This window comes from Siphateles boraxobius, unplaced genomic scaffold (genome assembly GCF_051911475.1).
Source record: "Siphateles boraxobius isolate OS27281-9 unplaced genomic scaffold, OSU_SipBor_1 65, whole genome shotgun sequence".
Lineage (NCBI taxonomy): Eukaryota > Metazoa > Chordata > Actinopteri > Cypriniformes > Leuciscidae > Siphateles > Siphateles boraxobius.
In genome coordinates this window covers 15092240-15115724 of record NW_027509192.1, presented here as the reverse complement: position 1 = coordinate 15115724, position 23485 = coordinate 15092240, and the positions used below count along the sequence as shown (strand labels likewise).

Sequence of the window (23485 nt, the reverse complement as noted above, 5' to 3'; positions counted from 1 at the left end):
GCAAGCCTTGTCCTAAAAATCCACTAGGAACATTATGCGTTATTACCACCTGCTAGTTACATAAACACATCTAATGCTGAGCTGCTGTGATCGGCGTCGCTTTGAGCTGCTGTGAAGCACACGCTCAGGTGTGTCACTCACACATGACATCAACAGGAATGTGTCATGCGCTGAGCTTTAGTTCTGGAAACTTGCACTCACATGTTTTGACACCCCTGTTTTCAGCTCTCATTCTCCCATGCTGAACACACTGTCTGGAAACAAATACAAGCAAACCAACAAAACACAACACTACAATTCTAGATCAGCAGGTGAACAGCAAAAAGAAAAAGAATCCCTGACATTCTTTTGCATGTTTTTGTGTAATCATACATTTGTCATCCTTTTTCCAAACCGTAGATTTCATTTTATCTAATTTTACTGCTTGTCCTATGCATGGGCCATGGATTCTTTGTTTTGTTTTCCATTTTCCAAACCACTTGTCCTGTGCAGTGTTGCTGGTTTAATATTTTTTTTTCACACATCATTATTGTGCATGGCAATAGTTCCCGGGGAAATGTCACTCGCATCTTTATGCCATTTGTGACAAGCTTGGAGCGTTGTTAAGTAGTGGCGAATGAAGATTGATCAAAACTGATTGGTTAGCACTTGGCTTTGCCTCTATTTCCGCCACACATGAGCTCTGTAGCTGGATATACAACCGGTGGGAATGAACTATTAGGTTACCCCATGAGCAGGTAATTGGGCATAACCCGGTTGAAGTCAGCTACACTGGAAGATGTGTACCCCAGAGGTTTACTATTCAGGTTCCCTTCCACTTCAATAGGTACAGTCAGGAGCACCTCCTCAGTTACTGTCTGTGAGCCGATGGCGATACAAAGGGTATTTTTACAGAGCGAATCCCTCATTGTGTGCATTTGGTGGGTTGAAGTGGAAAGATATTTTCTGCTTGGCTAGATGCTGTTGCAGTTGAGGGCTGAGGGACGCAAAGGCCTCTAGAATTTCTCTTTCCCCAGCATGAAAGTTTGTGTCCAAGAATAATTTACAAGGCCTATCACGACGGGCTACAAACTTCCTCAGGGCCATTGGCAAGCAGGTCGAGGTGAACACTTGTAGTAAGGTACTTAAAGAATATCTCTTTTCTTCTCACAGCTCTGCCAAGTTTGATTTGAAATGGTACAAAACAGTCAATGCCAGTTCTATAAAGGTGGTTTCCTGAGTCTCAGTCTGGCTGGTGGCAGATTTGCCATCTTTGTATTGGCTACCTTGTAATGATCCTCTCTTAGTACCCAAAAGTACTCTCTCTGGTCCAGGATGGAAAGGCTTGTGATCATAGTCATTTTACTGTGTGATGAGGATCTAGCATTATAGGGTGGATATCTGATGGCTCCAATCCTTCGGCACGATTAGGACGACCATCAACTCGGATGACCTGGTAAGACTCATAATATTGTGCTGGGTTGCTTTGCTTTTTAGCTTTGAGCAGTCTATAGTCCTCAGGGAAACTGTCAATTTGTGATATCCGGAAGAGGAGCATTTCTGGGATCCTGGTAATCCATTGCCAATGGTTGTTCAAGTGGTTTTATGGATTTGAACTGTTGTTTCTAGGAGATCATTCAAGTAAGTATTGTTAGCAGGGTCAGGAATGTTAGGGGCAGTAGTTTCTGCCACAGAAAAATCGCTTTCGTGTTCTGTTTTATCTAAAGTAGTTTGTATAAGAGGAGTAACGGGCCATTCCAGGATGTTGGGTACTGATAGCATTCTACCTCGGGTAAGGTCATCAGCTGGGTTGCTTTGCGGGTCCATGTACATCCAGTCAGTTCCTGAATCTCTGCTATCCTTATCCCAACAAATATTTTGAAACTACAGGATTCGAAATTTATCCATGCCAGGACAGGACAGTTCCCAACAATCATTAGCCTAAAGAAGAATGATGATTATATAGGATAAAACAAATACATTTCAATTTTCACTTAATTCATTTTGAACAAAGACATATATATTTTTAAATTTGACTAGATTCACAAAAAATTGTACGGCCATGAGTCTCTTATTGCCTAAACCAGGGCTGCCGAATCCTGTTCCAGGAAATCTACCTTCTAGCAAAGTTATGGTGTATTACTGTATATATGTGTATATTATTATGAGCTACCATCCATAGCCAAACATTCTTTATTCACACACAAAACAGTATTGTCTAGTAATTTTGGCAACCATGTAATTTCATTAAGCTTAATTTGTTTTCACAAGACAACGAGGCAGGGTAATGGTGGCCAGGTTAGAGAGTTCTTTTTCCCAGTTATTCCAGGATTTCAGGAGACCCTCAGCCAAATTAGGGTCAACCCATTCCCACTGCTTATCCCACAGTCTCTGGAGAAACAATTTAGACCGTGTGGTGAATAGAAGGATAAAGCCATGGGGATCAGACTGAGTTGGCAATAATCTATAGATATGACACAGAGTACATTGTTCTGGCTTTACGTGGTGGAGTTTGTAACCGAATGTATACAATTGACAGTGCAATTTCAATCCTAGAGTTGATTCCTGGGTGTCAATTGAGATGACCAAAGCTCTATAGGGCAGCAACAACTAATCAATAAAATCATTAATAATCTATCATAAAAAGTCTTTGTCAACTAATCTTATTATCGATTTACAATAGTAAACAGTTATTATTCATATATACATTGCCCTATCTACTTAATGTTTATATGTACATGAAAAAGAGATAAATATTCATGTTTATGTTTTGTGTGCTACAAATTGTCATCTCAGAGTGATATCTTGGAGTCTGAAGTCGAGCAGGGACCGTCTACACCTCCACTGCTAATATCTACAACTGGTATGCTAAAATATACAGATTGCACCAAAGAAGTATTGAATATTTGTATGTTTCTTGTCAGTAAATAACCATGCATAAATATATGTTTACTACAGAGAGACACAACGGTCCTCAAGACGTAACAGCAATCAGAGGGAGATCACATCACATTCCACAAAGGACTAGACCAGGTATTTTGGAGTGTAATTGACCTGCTAAATAAATTAAACAAACCTTACAGTTGGACATACTGTATGTGTACTCAAGAGACCAATCTCACAATTTATACCTGAATTGTGCTGCTTATTTTTGTGACCGTTCTACAGAGAGTTGCAAAAACAAAACTTCCAATTTGGCATCAAGGGAGTTTTTGCAGTGTATGAGTGACATAACACTGCAACAAATGGAAGAAGTGTGAAGAGAGTTGAGAAGAGAAGAAATAAAAAAGAAATGATGGTGAGACAAGAGGAGCTGGAATATGAGACACAACCCAGACAGGAGAAGAGAGAAGCAGAAGCTTTTGCTTTAGACTTTGCACATTTGGCCACAACCCTTCACTAGAAGAAGTAGATTAAGTGCCTTAATGCCTTACCATTTTGCCTTAACAAATATATACCTGCAATTTAAAAAAAATCCTAGTACAATTTAATCGTTTTGTTTAAAAAAAAAAAAAAACAGATCGGTTGAGCCTTATGAATGGGCTGGAGTGGGAGGCCTTTCAAATGGCCGTATTTCTGCTGTAAGCTTGCCACAGGATACATGCACTCTGCAAGGCTTAAGTGTTCAGCTGTGAATGCATTTTTGGATTTTTTAGCTTGTATGGCTGAGAGGGTGTTGAAATTCTGAAAGACACTGTTGTACCTTTGAGTGTAGTAAGATCGTGCCTGTTGGTTCTTAAGGTTAAGACCTCTGCCTTTCCTGTGAGTCCTAGCATTTGGGCTGCTGATGACTGGAGGATGGTGTGCTCCATCATCAAGCATTGCATAGTAGGCCAAACTCTAACCAGTATTCTGCAGCACTACTCTAATCACCTTCAAAAGGACTCTTTCTGTCCAAGTATAGTAGTTTTGTGATAGAACTTACCAGACATGGGCCCTCATTTGCTGTCTTAACTTTGACGTTGTGTAGGCTACAACCTGCAAATTTTGTCATTACACCTGCGGCAGGGCTTCTTTGGGTTTAAATCTGGGTTCTCTGCTCAAGTCCAGCTTGTTTCTGACTCTGTCTGTCGGGGCTTTGTTTCCACCAAAGCTCTCATGGTCTTGACAACATGACTAAAACTTCAGCTGAGGCTACTTCTAAATGATGCGCATAGCTCTGGAGGTAATTTAGTGAGAAGTTTTGTGTTACATGGAAACCACAGCGTAGTTCAACCTCGCCCTCTATTCTCAAAGTCTTGAAGAGGCATGCTTGGACTTGGAGAGTAAAGCGCTCAGGTCCCTCATCTATACTATGGTGGCTGAAACCATGCCAGTGTGCCATCACTGTGCTGGTAGTCTTCTCGCCCATGTGCTTTAGATTTGGATACTGAACTTACTGAACTCCAAGTAGGCTGGATGGTGGACTGAATGAATAGGACATGCACCTTGAGGCTGATATTCATTCATTCAGGTCCAGTGTAAGCACAATCTTCCATCTCGAAGGAGTTTACTAATTGCGCTGGTTCAGGGTCACTGTGCTCGAACTGATGTGTCTGTTAGAACAAGGCAGGAATCAGAAGTAACAGTTTTTAATTAAAGTACAGAATGAATAATCAGCACACATGAACAGCACAGTCAGACCACAGGGCATTGCTAAGGAAATATCTCCTCAGAAATGATATGTGAGGTAACTGTACATACAGGAGTATGTTTGTGTGGTTTAAAACCGTTAACAATAATTAGCCAATATCAAACACTTCCATCATTATTAACAATAACCTGCATTTATCCTGATGAATGTCCATTATAAACATGAAATTCTTTTGAATCTTTGCTGATTCATCATTCAATCCAGCTTACAGTGATATAAATTATTACAGAACGAATCTATAGGCCTACACTATTCAAATATATACATACCGGAAGCATCAATCAATGATCATTATAATGCTGAACTCAAGTGTATTTTAAATGTACAGTATAGCCTACATATTAACTGAACATCTTAGGCTAGATGCTAGGATAGTGGGCACTTCACGGTCTAATAAACTCATGTTGTCTTATTAATTATTCATTGTATAAGGCATTCAATAGAAAACACTCATTAAAGGACTTGCATGTTATCATAGAAGCACAACTTAAACATATCCACCTCAACCATGCAAAAGTTGTTCAGTCCATATGGAGAACTGGAGAACCCTCCCGGTAGTGCGATCGGTCGGCTCATCAGCAAATGAGAGTGACTGATGTATTGAGTAACCACTTATCTGATTGGTTGTTCCTTACCAACAATCATTAGCCTAAATAATAATGATGTTTATATAGGATTGAACAAATACATTTCAATTTTCACTTAATTATATTTGAACAAACACAAATATATTTTTTAAATGTGACTAGATTCACAAAAAATTGTACGGCCATGAGTGTCTTATTGCCTAAACCAAAGGTGCCCAATCTTTTTCCTGGAAATCTACGTTCCAGCAAAGTTCAGGTGTATTACTGTATATATGTGTATATTATTATGAGCTACCATCGATAGCCAAACATTCTTTATTCACACACAAAACAGTATTGTCTAGTAATTTTAGCAACCATGTAATTTCATTCAGCTGAATCACTTCCATGGCAGTTACTGTTTTGCTCCGTAATCGCAACAACCCACACCTGCTAAACACACCTAATTGACACCAAATATGCCAGTAAATCACAAACTACACATGTGTCCAAAAAGGTGTGAGACTGTGGTTCACTTAGGTCTACGTTTCAAGGCCCTTGTGAGACAGAACAAATTTAAAGTCCCCAGTTCAGAGTCTCCGTCTGCTCCCCAAGAAGACCCCAACCTAACCGAGGAGCCGTAATCTTTTTACACAGTCGTTTAGGTCAACAGAGAGGGCTCTGTCAGTGGGACTAAGACACCAGTTTAATGCCAACGGAGTATTAAGGAGGATTCTTGGTTCACAGAGATCATCTCCTCATCAGACTACACTACACGCTGTCTGCTGCTTATTCATCTTTTGAGTTTAAACAAACCAATTAGAGAAGAGTTACATCAACCGAGTCAAGATAAGGCGTGTTAAACTTCTTCAAATCTATTGTTTTGTGTCAACAGTCCTGTAGGTTCAAACAAAACAAAGCTTTTTGCAATTAAAAGGTCACTTGATAGTGGTTATGAGCAATTTGACCACCTGTTGTGCTTGTGGCTCCAATGACAGACCCTTCGCCGTGGTGGGGAGATGGGTTTAAGATGGCATGTGCTGCTGTCTGGCTTTTGTGTGTGACCTTGCACTGTTTAAGACTTTAATAAGATAGATACACAAATCAAAAGAAAAAAGCAAATCACTGACTTCAGCGCTCTAATTACCAGTAAATCACACAGGGGTCACTAATTAGGCAGAGCTGGATCCAGAGAGCAGTCACCATATGGCACCGGTGTTGTTGTCAGGGCCCGCACGGCTCCCACAGCCTCACAAGCGGCTAATTGTTTTCTTTCCCTGCTCCCCCTCTTTTCATTTGAGGTCTTTGTTATCTTGAGAGAACACGTTTTATGGTAGGCTAAGCCGCTTAGCTGATTTGAAGTGGATGCTAGCGGATGCTAGCGGGGGTACAGGAGCAGACAGGACTTCTGCTGAGGTGATGCGTGTTTGTGCTCTGAAAGATAGAGAGACTTAACATTTGTTGATCTGAAAGTAGCTCTCTCTGTTCATAAAAAGACAATTTGGTTCATAGTGTAAATACTGTATGACTCATGAAAAGAGAATGGACAGTTTTCTGCAGCGTTATATGCTATACGGCATGTAAAACTAAATATTTGAATACAATATTATGCATGTGTGTATTTATTTTATAATAATATTTAATCTAAAATATGTATAAAAATGTAAAGTAATAGAAATATAAAGGTGCAATGTACATGGTACATTATACAGTAAAAAATACATACATAAAACATTATCTTATTACATTTTTTCTTCTTAAAATGTATTTGTTGTTTATGTAAATTAAACATGATTATATAACAGTTGACATCAGTTGAGTAAATCATAAGTTCATATCAATGTTGTAAGTATGCAAAAACTTTAAATACAGAACGGCATAAATAAATAAATAATACAAATATGAACAAAAAAATGAAGGTTCAAGTGTGCGTAGAAATATATAATATCTACTACAGTAATATTTTATTTTTTGAAATTTTTAAATGGACAATTTTGAAATATTGTTACACCATGACTATTTAATAAAGTTCAAATGTAATGTAAAAAACAAAGGAAAAAAGTGAGCACCAAAAACATACATCCCTTAATAAATTCATGTAAATGTTAACCTAAAATATCGATGTTGAACAAACATTTTGTAAACATCATGACATTATAAAAATATTATTTGAATTTCAGTGTCCTTATAGGCAAACATGCCACAGTCAATCATTGTTGTACACTGTTTTTTTGGAGTAAAAACAAGATTTAAATCCAGATTTGACTAACTCGAGCCAATAGAGATTAGCATTGCCTCATCGTTAATGGTGGACAGTTGAGGATTAAACAATGATGAAATACCATAAAACTTTAGGGAAGAATCCCATAGCAGATGCTCCATACAGCCTGTACATAAGAAATATGATTAATTTAAAAAAGAAAAAAGAAAGAACGATTGTAGTTACACATCAAAATTTGTAGGTACAGATAGACACTAGCATTCCTTCATATCTCATGCCTGTGTAGTTAAAAATGTCAATGTGTAATTGGATCACCTATAATAACAAAAACAGGCGTTGACCCATGATATCAATATTGATTCCTGAAACTTAGAAACCACTGATAGCCAAATCACCACATAAAAAAAAAATCAATCAATAAAAATCAATAACTAACCACTGAAAGTTTTGGTGTGATGCTAACAAAGTCTTCATTCATGAATTTTGAGGGAAAACCTCAAAAGAGAAGAGATGAGAGCATGAGAGAGAGCTAGATGGAGAGTTATGACTCAACCCCAAACCTTTTGTTTATTCGTTTCTATACACACTTGCTGTAGATGGAGCTAATACTGAGTGTGACTGATTGATCCACCCCTAGATGGACAGTAAAGATTAAGAGGATGACAAATAGGCACTTGCTTACACAGCACTTGCTGCTAATCCCTTTGTCTTCCTTTAGGGAGCCCACGGTAGCCTCAGAGTCACTCACTGTCCGGCTTCGCTAGACTCACCAGGAGGAGGTGACAGACCACACTGCACTTTACAAAAGCAACAAACAAGAAGTTCTACAGGACAGAGATACTCAAAGTAAAGAACGGACCAGGATAGAGTCCTTGAAGGAACTTGAAGAAACATCTAACAGTCTCAAGGCTGGACGGATCTTTTTAAGGACCCTCTGGGATTCCAATTAATCCACCTGGGACAGATATTTTGACCTCAAAAGCCAGATCCTTCTTAGAGTACATTTCGTAAACAGCTTGTGTGAACTTCTACAGTACATTGAATGGAGGATCCAATGTCAGAAATGTCGATGGTACAATTTGTATCACCATCAGATTTTTCCAGGAGCAACTCAGATGACAGTCAAGAGGGTGAGTAACTGCTTCTTCAATTTAGTTTGAACTGGACATGCAACAAGTGACAAAGACTCTTGCAATTAATAAACTTTCAAACTTTTGGTATTCTTGAATTTCAGTTTTAATATTTCAACAAAAGTCCTAAAGCACTATATTCTTAGAGCAAGGTGTATGTAGACAAAATCTGGATACTTTGCCCTATACCTCAACAAGTATGAAATGGCAGTTGAAACACCAAGAAAACACTGTCTAGTGATTACTTTTTCCTAATGATTGGATTGCGACATGGAATAACAAATAGTTGTTTCCTTGAATTCCCAGGTAAAAGCCCCGCTCCTGGCAAGATCCTGAACTCGGGACTTCTTTGTAAAGTGTGTTCGGACACCAGCAGTGGGAAACACTACGGGATATATGCTTGCAATGGTTGTAGTGGCTTTTTCAAGCGCAGTGTGAGGCGCAGACTCATCTACAGGTAAGAAAACACCTTACATATTCAAAGTTGGGAGCAAAGAAGATTGAATGTAGAATGTTCTTTAAAACCAATGCAATAACATAAACTAAGAAACTGATATTGAAATTTACAGATGTCAAGCTGGTACAGGCATGTGTCCTGTGGATAAAGCCCATCGGAATCAATGCCAGGCTTGTCGCTTAAAGAAATGCCTTCAAGCTGGCATGAACAAGGATGGTTAGTCAACTTTTAAAGGCATCCTCTTCTTTTCGACTTCTTCCTCTATTGTCTCCGCTTTCTAAATATTTCCATCCATCTCCTGTCAGCTGTTCAGAATGAGCGTCAGCCCCGCAGCACAGCTCAAGTCAGGTTAGACTCACTGGATGTGGACAAAGACAAGGAGCACCTCGCCACCACCTTGGAGCCCACTTCCTCATCCACCTGCTCTGTGATCAACCGCCCACTGCTGGGCTCCTCCATCAGCTCCAGCATCAGCTCCACAGATGCTATCCACCACTCCAACAGCCCCAAGAACGGTCATCGCTTCATGGCCAGTCTGATGACGGCCGAGACCTGCGCCAAGCTAGAACCAGAGGATGGTAAGGAATGAGACCACCTTGGTCAACCAGCATCACTAGCTATGTTTTGTTAATGAGCACCATGTCAGAAAGTTCAGAAATAGAATGGCAACAAAGTAAAAGTCACTTAAAGTAAAGCTCACTTTGAACTTTGAATTTGTTCTAGATCTTTATGACTTTATGGTGCTTTGGAAGGCAGTTTGAAACCTCCTTACACTATCAGAAAATTGTGCAAAATTGGAACCTTTAGGGGCCAGCCTGTCACTGAGGCAGCACCCTTAAAGGGACAACTTTGTACCTTATTTGCCACTAAAAGGTTTATAGTAGTAACTTAAGGGTACATATTACTAGTACTAAGGTACTAATATGCCACTTTTAGTGGTATATAAGGTACAAAGGACACCCACCCCCAGTGTGACAAACTGTTGTACCTTTAAAGGTAAAAAAAAAAAAATTCTGACAATGCACAAGGTACCGTAATATACAAAATGATTCATGTAAAGTCATTGACTGACTAGGTAGCGAGACAGTACTGCCTTATGTTTTGGACACGGCTATGCTGGTCTACCAGCTAGACCAACCCTAAATACTGTAGCGTTAATCAGCCTGGACCAAATTTTATGTTGGTCTAAGCTGACCTTTTCAACAGGCTTATCCACCTTATTCCTGACGAACTTACTGCGTTTTGAATTATGGGTGGCACTTCCGGTTTGGGGAACTCCCATTCAAAAAGACTGAAACAAATCATTTCAAATCATAAGGTTGCCCTACAAATAAAGCTGATCCGTTAGTTTGACTTAATGAGATATCAGTTTTCTTTCATGTTTTATCTAAGAATAACATGATAATAACGTAACACTTGGTATTTTAACGTGACATGTTATAACAAGAATATCTATAGTAAGAGCTCTGCATTCTTTTCCTCATGATTATTTTCTTTTTTACTTTTGAATTTCGCTGTAATAGTATGATAAAGGTCAATATATACTGCACATTTGTGGTCTGTTCTTCCGATTTAATTTACGATGTAGGCCTAGGCTATACCATTAATAATTCACTGGAATCCTCCCCAAATCCTCACGTGTCTTTCCAGGTTTGGTTTCACAGGTAAATACAATTTATTATGTGTCAAAATGACTGAAATCACTTTAAAATAGTATCACGCAATGCTGAAGTAAAACATTTTTTTGTTATTAAGGCGTATGTTATATAATACAGATTACCACAGTATTTAATCGACCGATTTTGCTGTGGAAAGATGCTTTTTCAGAGATTATTCATGGTTTGTTGAAAGTACCTTGTTGATGCTTTTACACTTTTAAATGTCCTTTTAATGTTCAATGGTTGAAGGGTGAGTAGAATAATGTAATGTCATCGTACACGGTTAAAAAAATATATATTATTGCGTCCAAAGAGCTAGTCCTTCACTGATTGTTTACAGCTTAACGGAAGTTACACCCATAATTCGCGCAAAGCTTCATGGGGCGCAGGAATACTGTGGATAACTCTTTATCCACATTTTATCAGTTCAAAATTTTGTATGTAACTGTGTTTTACAGTGGATGAGAACATTGACGTGACTAGTAATGAACCTGAAAGGAGTTCTCCGGAGTACGGCAGTGCTCTCTACCCCTCGCGCGGCCCTGAGAGTGTATATGAGACTTCAGCCCGCCTACTCTTCATGTCTGTTAAATGGGCCAAGAATTTGCCAGTGTTTTCCCATCTACCTTTCAGAGACCAGGTGAGAGTCAGGTGCACTATTGTTTCTCACGACAAATAAGCTATTTTCAGACACACGGTATATTATTTGGCAGGTACAATTATCTGCCAATACCAATCAAAATAATCGCCCTAACAATCCCTCACTATCCATAACTGCAAGTTTTAACACACCATTTTTGTGATTTTAGGTGATTCTACTTGAGGAAGCATGGAGTGAGCTGTTTCTACTTTGTGCAATTCAGTGGTCGCTACCTCTGGACAACTGCCCCCTGCTGTCCCTACCTGACCTCTCACCCCCAGGACAGGGCAAGGGAAGCCCATCCGCCTCCGACCTGAGGGTCCTTCAAGAAGTGTTTAGCCGCTTCAAGCCCCTGCAAGTGGATCCAACTGAGTTTGCATGCTTGAAAGCAATTGTTTTGTTTAAACCAGGTAGTTTTTCCCTCTTTTTGCCACAAGGGGGCATACATGATAGCAAACATTACAAAAACTAAGTTGGTGTTCTGAATGAGTAATCTATGCATTCTGTAACAGAAACACGAGGACTTAAAGACCCAGAACAGGTGGAGAATCTACAAGATCAGTCCCAAGTGCTGCTAGCTCAACATATCCACACGCTTTACCCCAGTCAAGTCGCCAGGTGAGCACACACACACACACACACACACACACACACACACACACACACACACACACACACACACACACACACACACACGCACACGCACGCATAAAGAAGTTAAAAAGTATTTTTGAGACAAGACACAACAAACACAAATTATTTTTATGAATCTCTCTGTTTTTAGGTTTGGCAGACTATTACTTCTCCTGCCATCCCTTCACTTTGTGAGTTCAGAAAGAATCGAGCACATTTTCTTCCAAAGAACCATCGGGAACACGCCCATGGAGAAACTGCTGTGTGACATGTTCAAAAACTGAGGAGCCTTTCTGAAAGACAGTTTGTAGAGGAACAAAATCCTCTAGACTTCAGGTGCTTTGCTTTACTGCCACGCTAGTTACAGTACTATGCCAATGAATCTGCCTGAATGCAAAAAAAAAAAAAAAAACCCACAAATGTATTTAATTTTTTTGCATAGGTTGCTTATTTGTTCTCATTATGTCTTATTTTATGTCTCTTTTTATCTGTGTTACTGTAGCTTTTATACTCAAAATAATGCTAATAAGTCTATGCATCTTAATTATGTGACACATCCTGGTTATGTATAATGCAAATTGCCTTGCAAAGCCATTATAATTCAAGATTATTTAGAATATGTTCGATTATCAGTTTAAAAATGAAAGTGTGAAATAAATTGTCAATTGGTAAAAGTTTGAAGATATGTCTCATATTTGTAGGACTTATAAATAAAATGTGTTAATGATTTTCTTGATTTTTTTTATTTCTTGAAACCTGGAATCTATCTATCTATCTATCTATCTATCGCTCTCTGAGTGTTGCCTATTTTTGGTGTTGGCTTTGCGCGATTTATGGAAGTGACTTTAAACTGTAAACAATCAGCGAAAGGTTCACTCTATGAACGCAATATTAGGCTAAGCATTTTCAAAAACTGGATACAATGTGATGATATTATTATCACACGTCGACCCTCGAACATTAAAAGGACATTTAAAAGTGTAAAAGCATGAGTAACAAATTAGTAGGCTGCAACCACAGACCACGAATAACCATTTTTTATTTTAGCCATGGTATTTGTAGTAAAACTGTGTAGTAAAACTGTGCCTACAAATGCCAATCAATCTGCCAAAAAGCATTCACAAGAAAATAATCAGGAGGAAAAGAATGCAGCGACTGAAAACAGCTCTTTCCATATTCTTGTAATACCACGTCTCATTAAAATACCAAACTGTCTCTGAATATGAGCACGTGAAGGGATTTTTTCAGCTCAATTCAGTCAAACTGCCTTCCAAAATCTTAAACGCAGTAGGCTTGTTAGGAAAAAAGGGAATACAATATAATTAATATCGAATACAATGAAATTTTCCATACGAATAATAAAAAAAGAGCATACCTTTCCAAACATCATGCATATCACTTCCGTTACTATAGAGGGCGCTGTTGCATTGACCATCAGCACATGACGTCATGTTAGACGTCGCAAAACACGGAAGTGCTTCTTGTTTTGACTGTCCATCCATACATTGACCTTAAAAAAATTTTTTTTTAGACAATAATAAACAATCATAGTCATCACGGAGGGAGCGAGATCTATTCTGACACGGCATGAAAATGTTCGGAAAGTCTTCGGGAAATGAGTATCAGTGTCTGTCGCAGAGAGATCAATTGTACAGTGACACTCCTGGATTGTTTTCATCTCATGCTGAATTCACTCACAATCATGACCAGAGAGGACATTCATTTGATTATGTCCCTAAAGTATCTCAAAACGACTTCACAGGTATTCACTCTACGTTACAGTTACTACGGTGCAAATAGTCAATATTATTTTGATAGTAACACTGCATAATGTAGCATATATATATATATATATATATATATATATATATATATATATATATATATATATATATATATACACACACACACCATTATTTAAATATGTAACTTTACTATACTGATATGTATATATTTTTATTTATTATATACAATAACAAATTTTTAGTGCTGTTATCAATTAAGCATGATTAATCGCATCTAACATAAACGTTTGTAAATATATAATATACTATATGTGTGCTGTCAAATCGATTACAGTTTTTCTCAGTCGCTTTGGTGCGTTTTTCACATCATCCCTAACATGTGCAAAATAATAAGTGCATTTCTCAGAACAATTTGTACAAACTGCAATATATTATAGATATGTTTCTAAAGCTAGTCCGTCACTAAAAATCCTTAGTACATCTCTCAAAAGTAAATATTCATGCCAATGATCATGTCAGTGTCATCAGAATGATAAGTCATTGAGTCATTGTTCACGAACAAGGTCATCAAAATGTTTAGGCATGTTGTCAATTGTAACTGTGTACTTTGACAGTATTACCTAATGTAAACTTACAGTAGGCTTCAGTTTGGATGACAGTTACTGTATTGTAATTGCACAAGGCTGCAGTTCAATGGCATATATCAATTTCGACAGTACTATTTACATATTACTGTATGTGGGTTATTGATAGAAAGAGAATGGACAGGATTTTGTTTTTCACAGCTTTTACTAGGGATGTAACAATATATCATGTCACAATATATCGCAATACAAAAATCCAACAATATGTATCGTGGATCGTGACAATCTGTATTGTGTGTAGTTCACCCAAAATAAAAAAAATTAATAAGAGTTGTAGTGTCAGTACTACATTACGTAAAATACTATATATATATAATGTTGAATATAATGTATAATAATGCAATGGAGGAATATTTGTGGATCCTGATAATGCCAAATGTCTGATGTTACCAGTAAAAGTGTCCAACATTATTTTACGTAAATAAATCTAGTCAGTTCAAGCATATTCATCTAAAATAATTCTGTATTTTCAGCTCCAGAATCATGAATATTGTTATTCTGGTGTCTCTATTGTCCTGTATTTCCAGCACTATTCATTTACACACACACAATGTAATACCAAAATTAGCATTTTAATCAACAGTTCATTTTTTGTTAATTTCTTTATCAAATGTCTTGGAGTATCGCAATAATATCGTATCGTGAGTTCAGTATCGTGATATGTATCGAATCGTGACATGAGGGAATCGTTACACTCCTAGTTTTTACTAGTGCTACTTTAAATTTAAATCTTTAAATAATTTACAGAAAGAAAAAGATAAGGGGCACAAAGGAAAAATAAACTAAATTAGAAAGAAACACAGGAAACACCCCTTAGTTGTGGTCTGTCTATATGCTTGCCAATTAATTACTGTATTCATGAGATGCACCTTTGAGCAATTTAGACAACTGGTTGATTGTTGGTTGAACTAACACTTTACATTCCTTCATGAGTGAGGGTCAATTTCACCTGCACGATTCATCAATTCACGTTTTTTTACAAAAGGTCTAATAGAATTGTGTAAAACTATGCTTGACTGTTTATGACAAATAGTTCAACAATTTTGCATGTAATGGCTTATGCAAGGAACTAATGCCTAGATGTTTTGAGGGGTAAGACTATTCAACAGAGAACCATATACTATGTTTTGATCAACATGACATGACCATTTGAAAATGTGGAAAAAAGCTGACACTTGTACATTATCAATTGCAATATGTACAAAAGCAATTGCCAATTGTTCAAAGGAATAAGAAATTGCTTTAATGTTGTGCACAAGTGACTAGATGATTTGGAATTTGTACAAGTAGTATCAAGAATTGCACCTTTGATCTAAGAAATGCACCAAAGCGACTGAGAAAAACTGTAATCTTTAACATATACATATGTTTGTGTTTGTGTATGTATACATACATACACACACACACACACACAAAATGTGAAATGTGATTCATGTGATCATTAATAATCGATTTGACAGCACTAATGATTAAATATAATTATTACTTATTATATATAACACACACTCACACACACACACTGTATATATATATATATATATATATATATATATAATTATTATTTCAGATAAATCTCAAGGATTGTTGTCCTGGATTTGCAACCTGATCGTTACGTTCCTGGTTTTCCTAGTTACTTTTATAACTTTCCCCATATCTGGATGGTTTGTCCTAAAGGTCAGTTCTATCTAAGCACATTATTATCAGAGTTTTAGTCTTTATTAAGCACTTATTAAATGTACAGTATTATTCTTAGGTTGTACCAAACTATGAGAGGATAGTTGTTTTTCGTCTGGGTCGGATCCGTCCTCCTAAAGGTCCAGGAGTGGTTCTGGTTCTGCCCTTGGTCGATCAGTGGCAGAAAGTTGACCTGCGGACCAGAGCCTTTAACGTCCCACCATGCAAGGTGCAATGAAATCACAGTACTTTTTAAAAATCTTTGTATACCAAGTACTTTGACATTCCCACAATTTTTCTGCCAAAAGGTAACCACCAAAGACGGTGGTCTGGTGTCAGTTGGAGCGGATATCCAGTTCCGGATCTGGAGTCCGGTGATGTCAGTGGTGGCCGTGCAGGATCTGAACGCATCCACCCGTCTCACTGCACACAACGCCATGATGCAGAACTTGAGCAAAAAGACCCTGAGGGAGATACAGACAGAGAGAATCAAACTAGGGGAACATCTTGGGGTGAGAAATAATAAATTTGGTTTTCTAAGTTCTGTGATTTTTTTCAAGATTAATCTTTTTTGCTTGTGTGATGCAGATGGACATGAATGAGATGACGAAGCCATGGGGGCTGGAGGTGGACCGTGTGGAGCTGATCCTGGAAGGGGTGCTCCGGGAACCAGATGGGGGTAATTCGGGGCCCTTAATTATGCCCCCGTCTGTCCCGGGGCTGGAAGCTCTCACCGGACCCATACAGCAGCTCGCAATGCACTTCCTGAGCCAGAGCCAGACGGCTGCGTCTCAATCCAGCCAAGGTGATGTTAGAGCCCTCCACATATTGAGGAAAATACAGAGAGATTAAAAAAAATATCAGAATAAAGGATATGGTTGGATTCTGAAGTTAGAGACGTCAAGACTAACTTTGAATCTTGGCTTGACAAAGTCTTGTCTGAATTTTGAAAAGGTATTTTGAATTGTATATAATACATTTTTCAATTGTAGTCTTTTAAAAAGGCATCTGAAATAATAACCTAAGTGCAATTTGTGTTGTCAAAAATATAGATTTTTCGATAAACATCAATACTGAAATATCTGAAACGCTTCCAATTCTCATTTTCTGCAGAATAGATACACGATACCAGCTCTCTCTCTCATATCTCTCCAACAGCGAGTTACACACAAACCCGCCTCCCCTCTCTCACTCGTTTCATTTGCTCCGGATGAATATTACTGGGTTTGAATTTCGCTGTGGTATTGCGTGTCAAGTCAAGTCACCTTTATTTATATAGCGCTTTTTACAATACAGATTGTTTCAAAGCAGCTGGAATATGAATATTGCACATAAATTTACTCATTCCCGCAGAGTTTGTACTCATACCAAAAGTGTGCGCATATAAAGCGGTAGTCTCACTACTAAATTGAGTTGTTTTTCGCTGCTTTTTGAGCTAAAACAATCAAATACATAAAATAACGTCAGAAGGCCGGTCTTGGTGAGTATTCACTTAAACACAGTCAGTTACTGTATTTTTTTAAGTGAATGTAAACAGTTGAGAAAGAAAACGCATGTGTAACGGTATAATGGCTCTATGCGTCAGGTCTTAAAGTGACAGCAGCCTAATATACCCGCTGCCAAATTATGAGATAATATTTTAATATCTATATGGCAGTTATTTCCCATGGTTTCGATGTCAAAATTGTGGCCAGTGAAAATGCTGAGTGGCTAGTATCTTTGGAAAACCACTAGCGACAGCTGCTGGTGAGCAAAAAAGTTAATGTCAAATAGGATTTTTTGAGACTCCTTAACAGTTGATTTTGTGTTCTGATGAAGTTGATAGACTGTGCTAAAGGGTTCTAACTGGTTGCAATGCTATTGGTAAGGTGCTATGAGTGGTTGCAAGGCTGTTACCAAGGTGTTCTTACTGGTTGAAGTGGGAGAATATTGAGACTGTAATAAATTGCTTGTTATATTCCTCACTTTGCATAAGATCATCTGCCGTATGACTAAATGTAAATTCACCTATGATGAAATGTTTTCAAGCCACCATAATAAATGTTGTGGTTCCTTCCAGATACAGTGAGCTTCGCAGATGAGCTGCGTTCAGTTTCAGCTGCGAGTGTCAGCAGTGTGGATGGCCTGATGGATGTGGTCCGATCAGTGCTGTCAGAGGAGCTGGTTCATCAGGTGGGAGCCTGTTACCACTTTCAGATCACCACTGACTCTGGAGAGACCAACAACTATTATATGGACCTGACACAAGGTAAGACTGAGACTGTGTGTGTGAGAGAACGCTATTACATAAACCAAAAAAAGCCTGTTTACCAATGCCATTTCACTGCCTACACCTGGTTTAGTGCCTGCTATTGGTATTATGATCCTAGGAACAATATCAGGATGGAGCCATGGCTTAGTGGTGAAGCTCATTTGGGTGATTTGGGTTCAGGCCTGGGCTGCGTTTCCCAAAAGCATCGTAAGCCCAAAAAAACGATCGTACGATTGTCTTAATATTACGGTCTGTTTCCCAAAAGCATCGTAACTTAAGTAGCACTTGAAAATCATCGCAGATCTACGAGTGCCCTGGAGTAATCGTAAATCCCCAAGTGCATCGTACGAAGACAGAGTTATGAGGTCTCCTGCAGGACAACCAGCACATTAGCTACACATTTAAATTTATTCAAGTGCAATGTGATTATAATATAAGGTTTTGATTGTACTTTATTGTACACTTTATTACTCGTTTTTTGTTTAAATGAATTTATAAATAAAATAATTAAAAAGGGCAGAAAACAACGACAAAAAAAGAAATAATTTAATCTAATAATTTTAATCTAAATGAAATGAATGAACAAAAAAAATAATAAAAGGTGTAATATGCTTCGAAGACTGCATGGGGAAATAGGATGAACTAAAAAAACATGTCAATGACTTGCTGACATGCACGAATACCAGCCATGTAGCCTGTTTCTTGGTCGGCCCCATGCCATGTGGTCCCATACCATCTTTGTCCTTCTCCACCTCTTCATCCTCCTCCCTCTTAAGGACACTCTCATATGTCCTGACTATAACAACAAACATTCTCAAATGATCATGTTCTCAACATTCTCAAACTGCTGAGATGTTGTGGCTGCAGTCTGGACAACAGAAGATGGAGGCTGAGGCCGGGGAGGGTTGTTTGGAGGACTGGGAGATGGTAGATGCTGGGAGATGGCAGATAAAACTGATCGTTCCTCTGAGCATGAAGGACCTGACCAGGCTCAGGTTGAGTTACCCCTACTCCTCCATGAATGTCAATACCAAATGCCATCTGAAGCACTTGTGCCAAGTATGACAAGGCCTTTTCTTCCTCTGCTGTGTGAAGGGGGAATCATTGGTCCCACCACCTGTTTTATTAAATGTTGTCCTCTGCAGTGCCCTTTTTCCTATAGCAAGGCTGGCAAAGTCCTGCCACTTCTTCCTGACCTGCTTCCCTGAACTTTTAATGCCCCTAGTTTCAGTCGGTTTTGTAGCAATAATATCCCAGATTTTTTGTTTTTGTTTTATTTGTATGACTGCTGAATAAAATATGTTGTATAGCTCCACCTCCTCTAAAATTACATTAATCTCCTCTTTAAAAAATAAAAAAAATAAAAAAATATATATATTTTGGTTCAGCCATTTTGCTGTTGTCTCCACCCATAGGTTTGTGCTTTTATAGATTATTGGCCGCGTAGGAAATGCACATCAGATGAAAACAATTAGGCTATACATTTCAAAATACAAGCGTGTGCTACAATTACGAGCGTGACATTTCAGCACTTGACAAACGGACAGCGACACTAGCACAATCGTGCTAAGTGCGTTTTTGTGAAACGCACGTGAAATGAACACGAATGTTCATAAAGTCGCTCGTAGAAAATGCTCGTAAGTGCTAAGATCCATCGTTATCGGGAAACGCAGCCCTGGCTTGCAACATCTCTGAAATCCTTTATACTATGGCTTATTTCTGTTACCCCAGCTAACAGTTTTTGGTTAAATTTGTTTTTTTTAAGGTTTGTTGTTGGTTAACCAGGAAATTTTTCTTAACAGAAATAAGACATTAGTGTTTGGTTTGTAGAGCATTTTCTAACGTTACCCTAATGTTAGTCTAACGGTCCCCTACCCTCAGTTCATCATGTTCTTTAAACTTAATCATAAATAAAACAGTATTATATAGATGCTTACAATCAGTATAAAAAAACATTTCTTGTTTTTATTTATTGCTTAATTTATAAAAATAATCCGAGCACATCAACCTTTTTATGGAAGATTAAATACGCCCATAGTATAATTACTGTAGGATATCAGTACATTTATTTCTTACCACTGAATTGTACACTTTAGCATGTCATGCTTCTTTTGTTTCTTCTCAAATAACATCATGTTAGACGTCAAATCTTTCCAAAATTATATTTACTCTCATATCTATATTAATTATAAGTAATTATACTATGGGGGTGTTGAATGCTTGAATCTGATTGGTTAACAAACTTTCTAAGGTGTGTAAACGTTTTCAGGGAAACGCACGGTTAAAGTAATTCCAGGTTTTGTGACCCATATCACAATAACCAAACGGAACCCAAATACTAACGTTAGGGGGACATTCTGTGTTTGCTGGGACTCTGCTATTAGTCATTAAAAATTAGGGGGAGAAAACAATAAGTCAGAGGTCAAAACTAAAACTATTAAAAAACATTTCTGTAAATTGAAATAAAGCTGAAATCAAGTCAAATATAAATATTAGTTGAAAAACTTAAACTAAACTAAAATTAGAAAAGTTGCCTTGGCATTAAACTGAAGTTAAAGTTAAAGCAGTAAAATGATTACAACTGAAATAAAACATTTATATAAAAAAAGAAAGAAATAAAAGAGAAATTCTTTATACATGAAACTAAAAATAAAAGCTATTTATATTTATAACCTATAATGCTAAAATAAAGATGTGTTACTACTGTACATGAAACATCAGGTAAGATGATTGAATGGTGAATATCTGGTTGCCTATAAGAAATCCATTTTTTACACTTTGCTTTAATCCACAGTATAAAAAAGTTCTAACACCAACACAGTACCCAAATTAAGACCAACATCATCCATAATATCTCGTGCCATACTCTACTATTCAAAGTATATGATTACATGCAGAGAAAATTGACAACCATGTATTAAGATTATGTACTGCCCCATTTGGGACGTTCTCTAGACCGCATTGTAGTTCAATCCCCTGAATGCTGCCTCAGCGGTTTACTGTCTGTGTTCAGGACGTGGAGCGTGTGGTGTGGGCGTCCTGCCGAGAGAGCCGGATGTGTCTCTGAGCATGAGTGAGCAGGATCTGCTGGCCATGTTCCAGGGCGGCCTGCGACCGTTCGCCGCCTACAGCAGCGGCAGACTGAGAGTACAGGGAGATCTGAACACTGCCATGAAGCTAGAGGCACTCATCAAATGCCTCAAGACAACATAACATGATTTATAACGCTTCCGTTTGTAGTTATTTCAATTGATCAAAAGCCTTTGTAAATAATTGAAGGTTTACACTGTGAATGTTTAAATAGCTTCAGGGCTTAAATTATATATTGAAAAATATTTTATTGCATTCAAAGCCTTTCACTTCCTGGTGTGTCAGTGTTGTTTTTGTTGTTTAAAAAACACTTTTATTCCAAATTTCTTTAAACTGTCTCATATATCAATGCATAATTAAAATGTAAGTCCTCTGGAAAAGAAATTATAAAAATCGAGTGTCCGTAGTCCTCTCAGGACTGTAAAAAAACACAGGTCTTTATTCCATTCGGGACAAAAGAAATGATTGGCTGGGGCGACTTTCACTCTCCCTCGCTACCACGGATACCACCTCTGCTGATACAGGAGCAGCCCAAATGCGCGCACCCGTTTGAAGAGGCACGGAAGCTAGTAATAACAATTATGCCAGAGAAAGAACAGTCAAAATTCTCAGTACCTGCATATTGAGGCAGCGAAGTCAAACAAGTTAAAAAAAGGAAGACAGTATTTGAAAAGGCTATGAACAAAAAGTCTTTGGATAAATCAAGAAATCATACGGCAGTCAATATCGGCATGGCTTTTCCAGCGGTGGCGACAACTGAGGGATCTCAAGGGGCTGAAAAGTGACTCAATGATGGCTTTATTTCTGCTGGACATGTAATCTTGCTGTTTTCATTTTGATGGCATTTATTTTTTCATGAAGCATGTATCACTAACACACGTAGCTACCTAATATAGCTACCTAACGTTACGTAGCATAACTAACGCTACACTGGCTCAGCTATGACAGTGTAACTTTGGTGTCGACTGGTATAACGTTACTGTTAGTGAGCCAGGGTTGAGACGATGAATAAGCAATACCTTGCACGACCTCCTCTGCTTCGCCCTCGACCGAAGCGTGTGGCGTGACAGCGTGAGAATTGGGTCAATTGCGTGAGTCTCACGCTCAATGCGTGAGAGTTTGCAGCCCTGTGTCACTAAATGCACTGCGCTCCTCTCTGCTTGGCGCTGGTAAATGCGTCCGACTCTTCCAGCTGAGCGAATGGCCGGGATCGCGCGTTCATGTGTTTTGGGGGCGTGGCTTTGGAAGGAGCCGAGAAGGGAGGGGGTGGGCGTTAATAGAATAATGAGCTGTGTTTATTGCAGTCCTGAGAGGACTACAGACACTCGATTTTTATAATTTCTTTTCCAGATTACTTACATTTTAATTATGCATTGATATATAAAGACAGTTTAAACAAATTTGGAAAAAAAGTATTTTTGGGGAATTCTACTTACCCTGCCTTTAATTATTTATAATATTGTGAAGTATTATGTGACCCAACCATTTCAATTTATGTATTTACCCAATAAACTGTTGATTCAAAATCTATTTATGACTGACTTTACAGAAATATATTTTCTAATAAATGTATATTCTACTAATCCGGTGAGTCTCGGATTATTACACACACACTTAGCAACATCCTTGAAGTTTGTGTTTATGGGCTGATCCGTTGTCTTGTCCAAGGTTGACTGCCTCTCGACCTTTGACCCCCATATATTTGGTGCCCTTGCACAACTGTTTATACAGAAAACTTTACAACAAGGTTATTTCACTATAGCATTTAGGTGTATATATATATATTTGTTCACTTGAATGAGTACTCAATGCTCTTTCTGCACACTGCTAAAGGGATATTAGACCTTAAAGAGATGAGCAATGAGATCATTTATTTTCTAACAGCTCAGTGTCATCAATGAAGCATTCAAATAAACGCATTTGTGCCAATGCATATTGAAACATGATGAAATGAGGAGGAAAGAATAAAGATGGAGAAAGACAAATTGTAGGCAAAAATTGATAAAATGGTCTGAGAGAAACCGCTGCAGCCGAAGCAGTGGCTCTAGAAGCAGCTATTGACACCAGTGTCCATAGTAAACATGATCGTCCACTGGAAACAGCTCCTGTTGATGTTATGCAGTGGACATGTGAATACGTTGACCAGATGAATCTACATGCAGTC

General features: G+C 38.1%; 2 protein-coding genes across 2 annotated transcripts; both read left to right on the top strand.

The window, feature by feature from the left end:
- Positions 1 to 8122: 8122 nt before the first annotated feature.
- Positions 8123 to 12562, top strand: nr2e3 (nuclear receptor subfamily 2, group E, member 3). Its single transcript, XM_077211250.1, has 8 exons — positions 8123 to 8529; positions 8836 to 8986; positions 9099 to 9202; positions 9292 to 9564; positions 11103 to 11284; positions 11454 to 11694; positions 11797 to 11902; positions 12069 to 12562. The coding sequence occupies exons 1-8, from the start codon at positions 8442 to 8444 to the stop codon at positions 12199 to 12201; spliced, it is 1278 nt and encodes a 425-aa protein (XP_077067365.1). The 5' UTR covers positions 8123 to 8441; the 3' UTR covers positions 12202 to 12562.
- Positions 12563 to 13356: 794 nt separating this feature from the next.
- Positions 13357 to 22904, top strand: stoml1 (stomatin (EPB72)-like 1). The gene is made up of 7 exons (XM_077211249.1): positions 13357 to 13679; positions 15874 to 15980; positions 16060 to 16209; positions 16289 to 16492; positions 16569 to 16785; positions 18040 to 18228; positions 21245 to 22904. Exons 1-7 carry the CDS (start codon positions 13505 to 13507, stop codon positions 21442 to 21444), a joined length of 1242 nt encoding a protein of 413 aa, XP_077067364.1. The 5' UTR covers positions 13357 to 13504; the 3' UTR covers positions 21445 to 22904.
- The last annotated feature ends 581 nt before the right edge of the window (positions 22905 to 23485 follow it).

What these genes read in the sequence shown, in the direction of transcription:
- nr2e3 (XM_077211250.1), top strand. Translation starts at nt 8,442, where the DNA reads ATGGAGGATCCAATGTCAGAAATGTCGATGGTACAATTTGTATCACCA. An exon ending in CTCAGATGACAGTCAAGAGG is followed by an intron (nt 8,530 to 8,835) that starts GTGAGTAACTGC and finishes TTGAATTCCCAG; the next exon opens with GTAAAAGCCCCGCTCCTGGC. An exon ending in AGCTGGCATGAACAAGGATG is followed by an intron (nt 9,203 to 9,291) that starts GTTAGTCAACTT and finishes ATCTCCTGTCAG; the next exon opens with CTGTTCAGAATGAGCGTCAG.
- stoml1 (XM_077211249.1), top strand. Translation starts at nt 13,505, where the DNA reads ATGAAAATGTTCGGAAAGTCTTCGGGAAATGAGTATCAGTGTCTGTCG. An exon ending in TGCGTCTCAATCCAGCCAAG is followed by an intron (nt 16,786 to 18,039) that starts GTGATGTTAGAG and finishes GGTTCCTTCCAG; the next exon opens with ATACAGTGAGCTTCGCAGAT. An exon ending in TTATATGGACCTGACACAAG is followed by an intron (nt 18,229 to 21,244) that starts GTAAGACTGAGA and finishes GTCTGTGTTCAG; the next exon opens with GACGTGGAGCGTGTGGTGTG.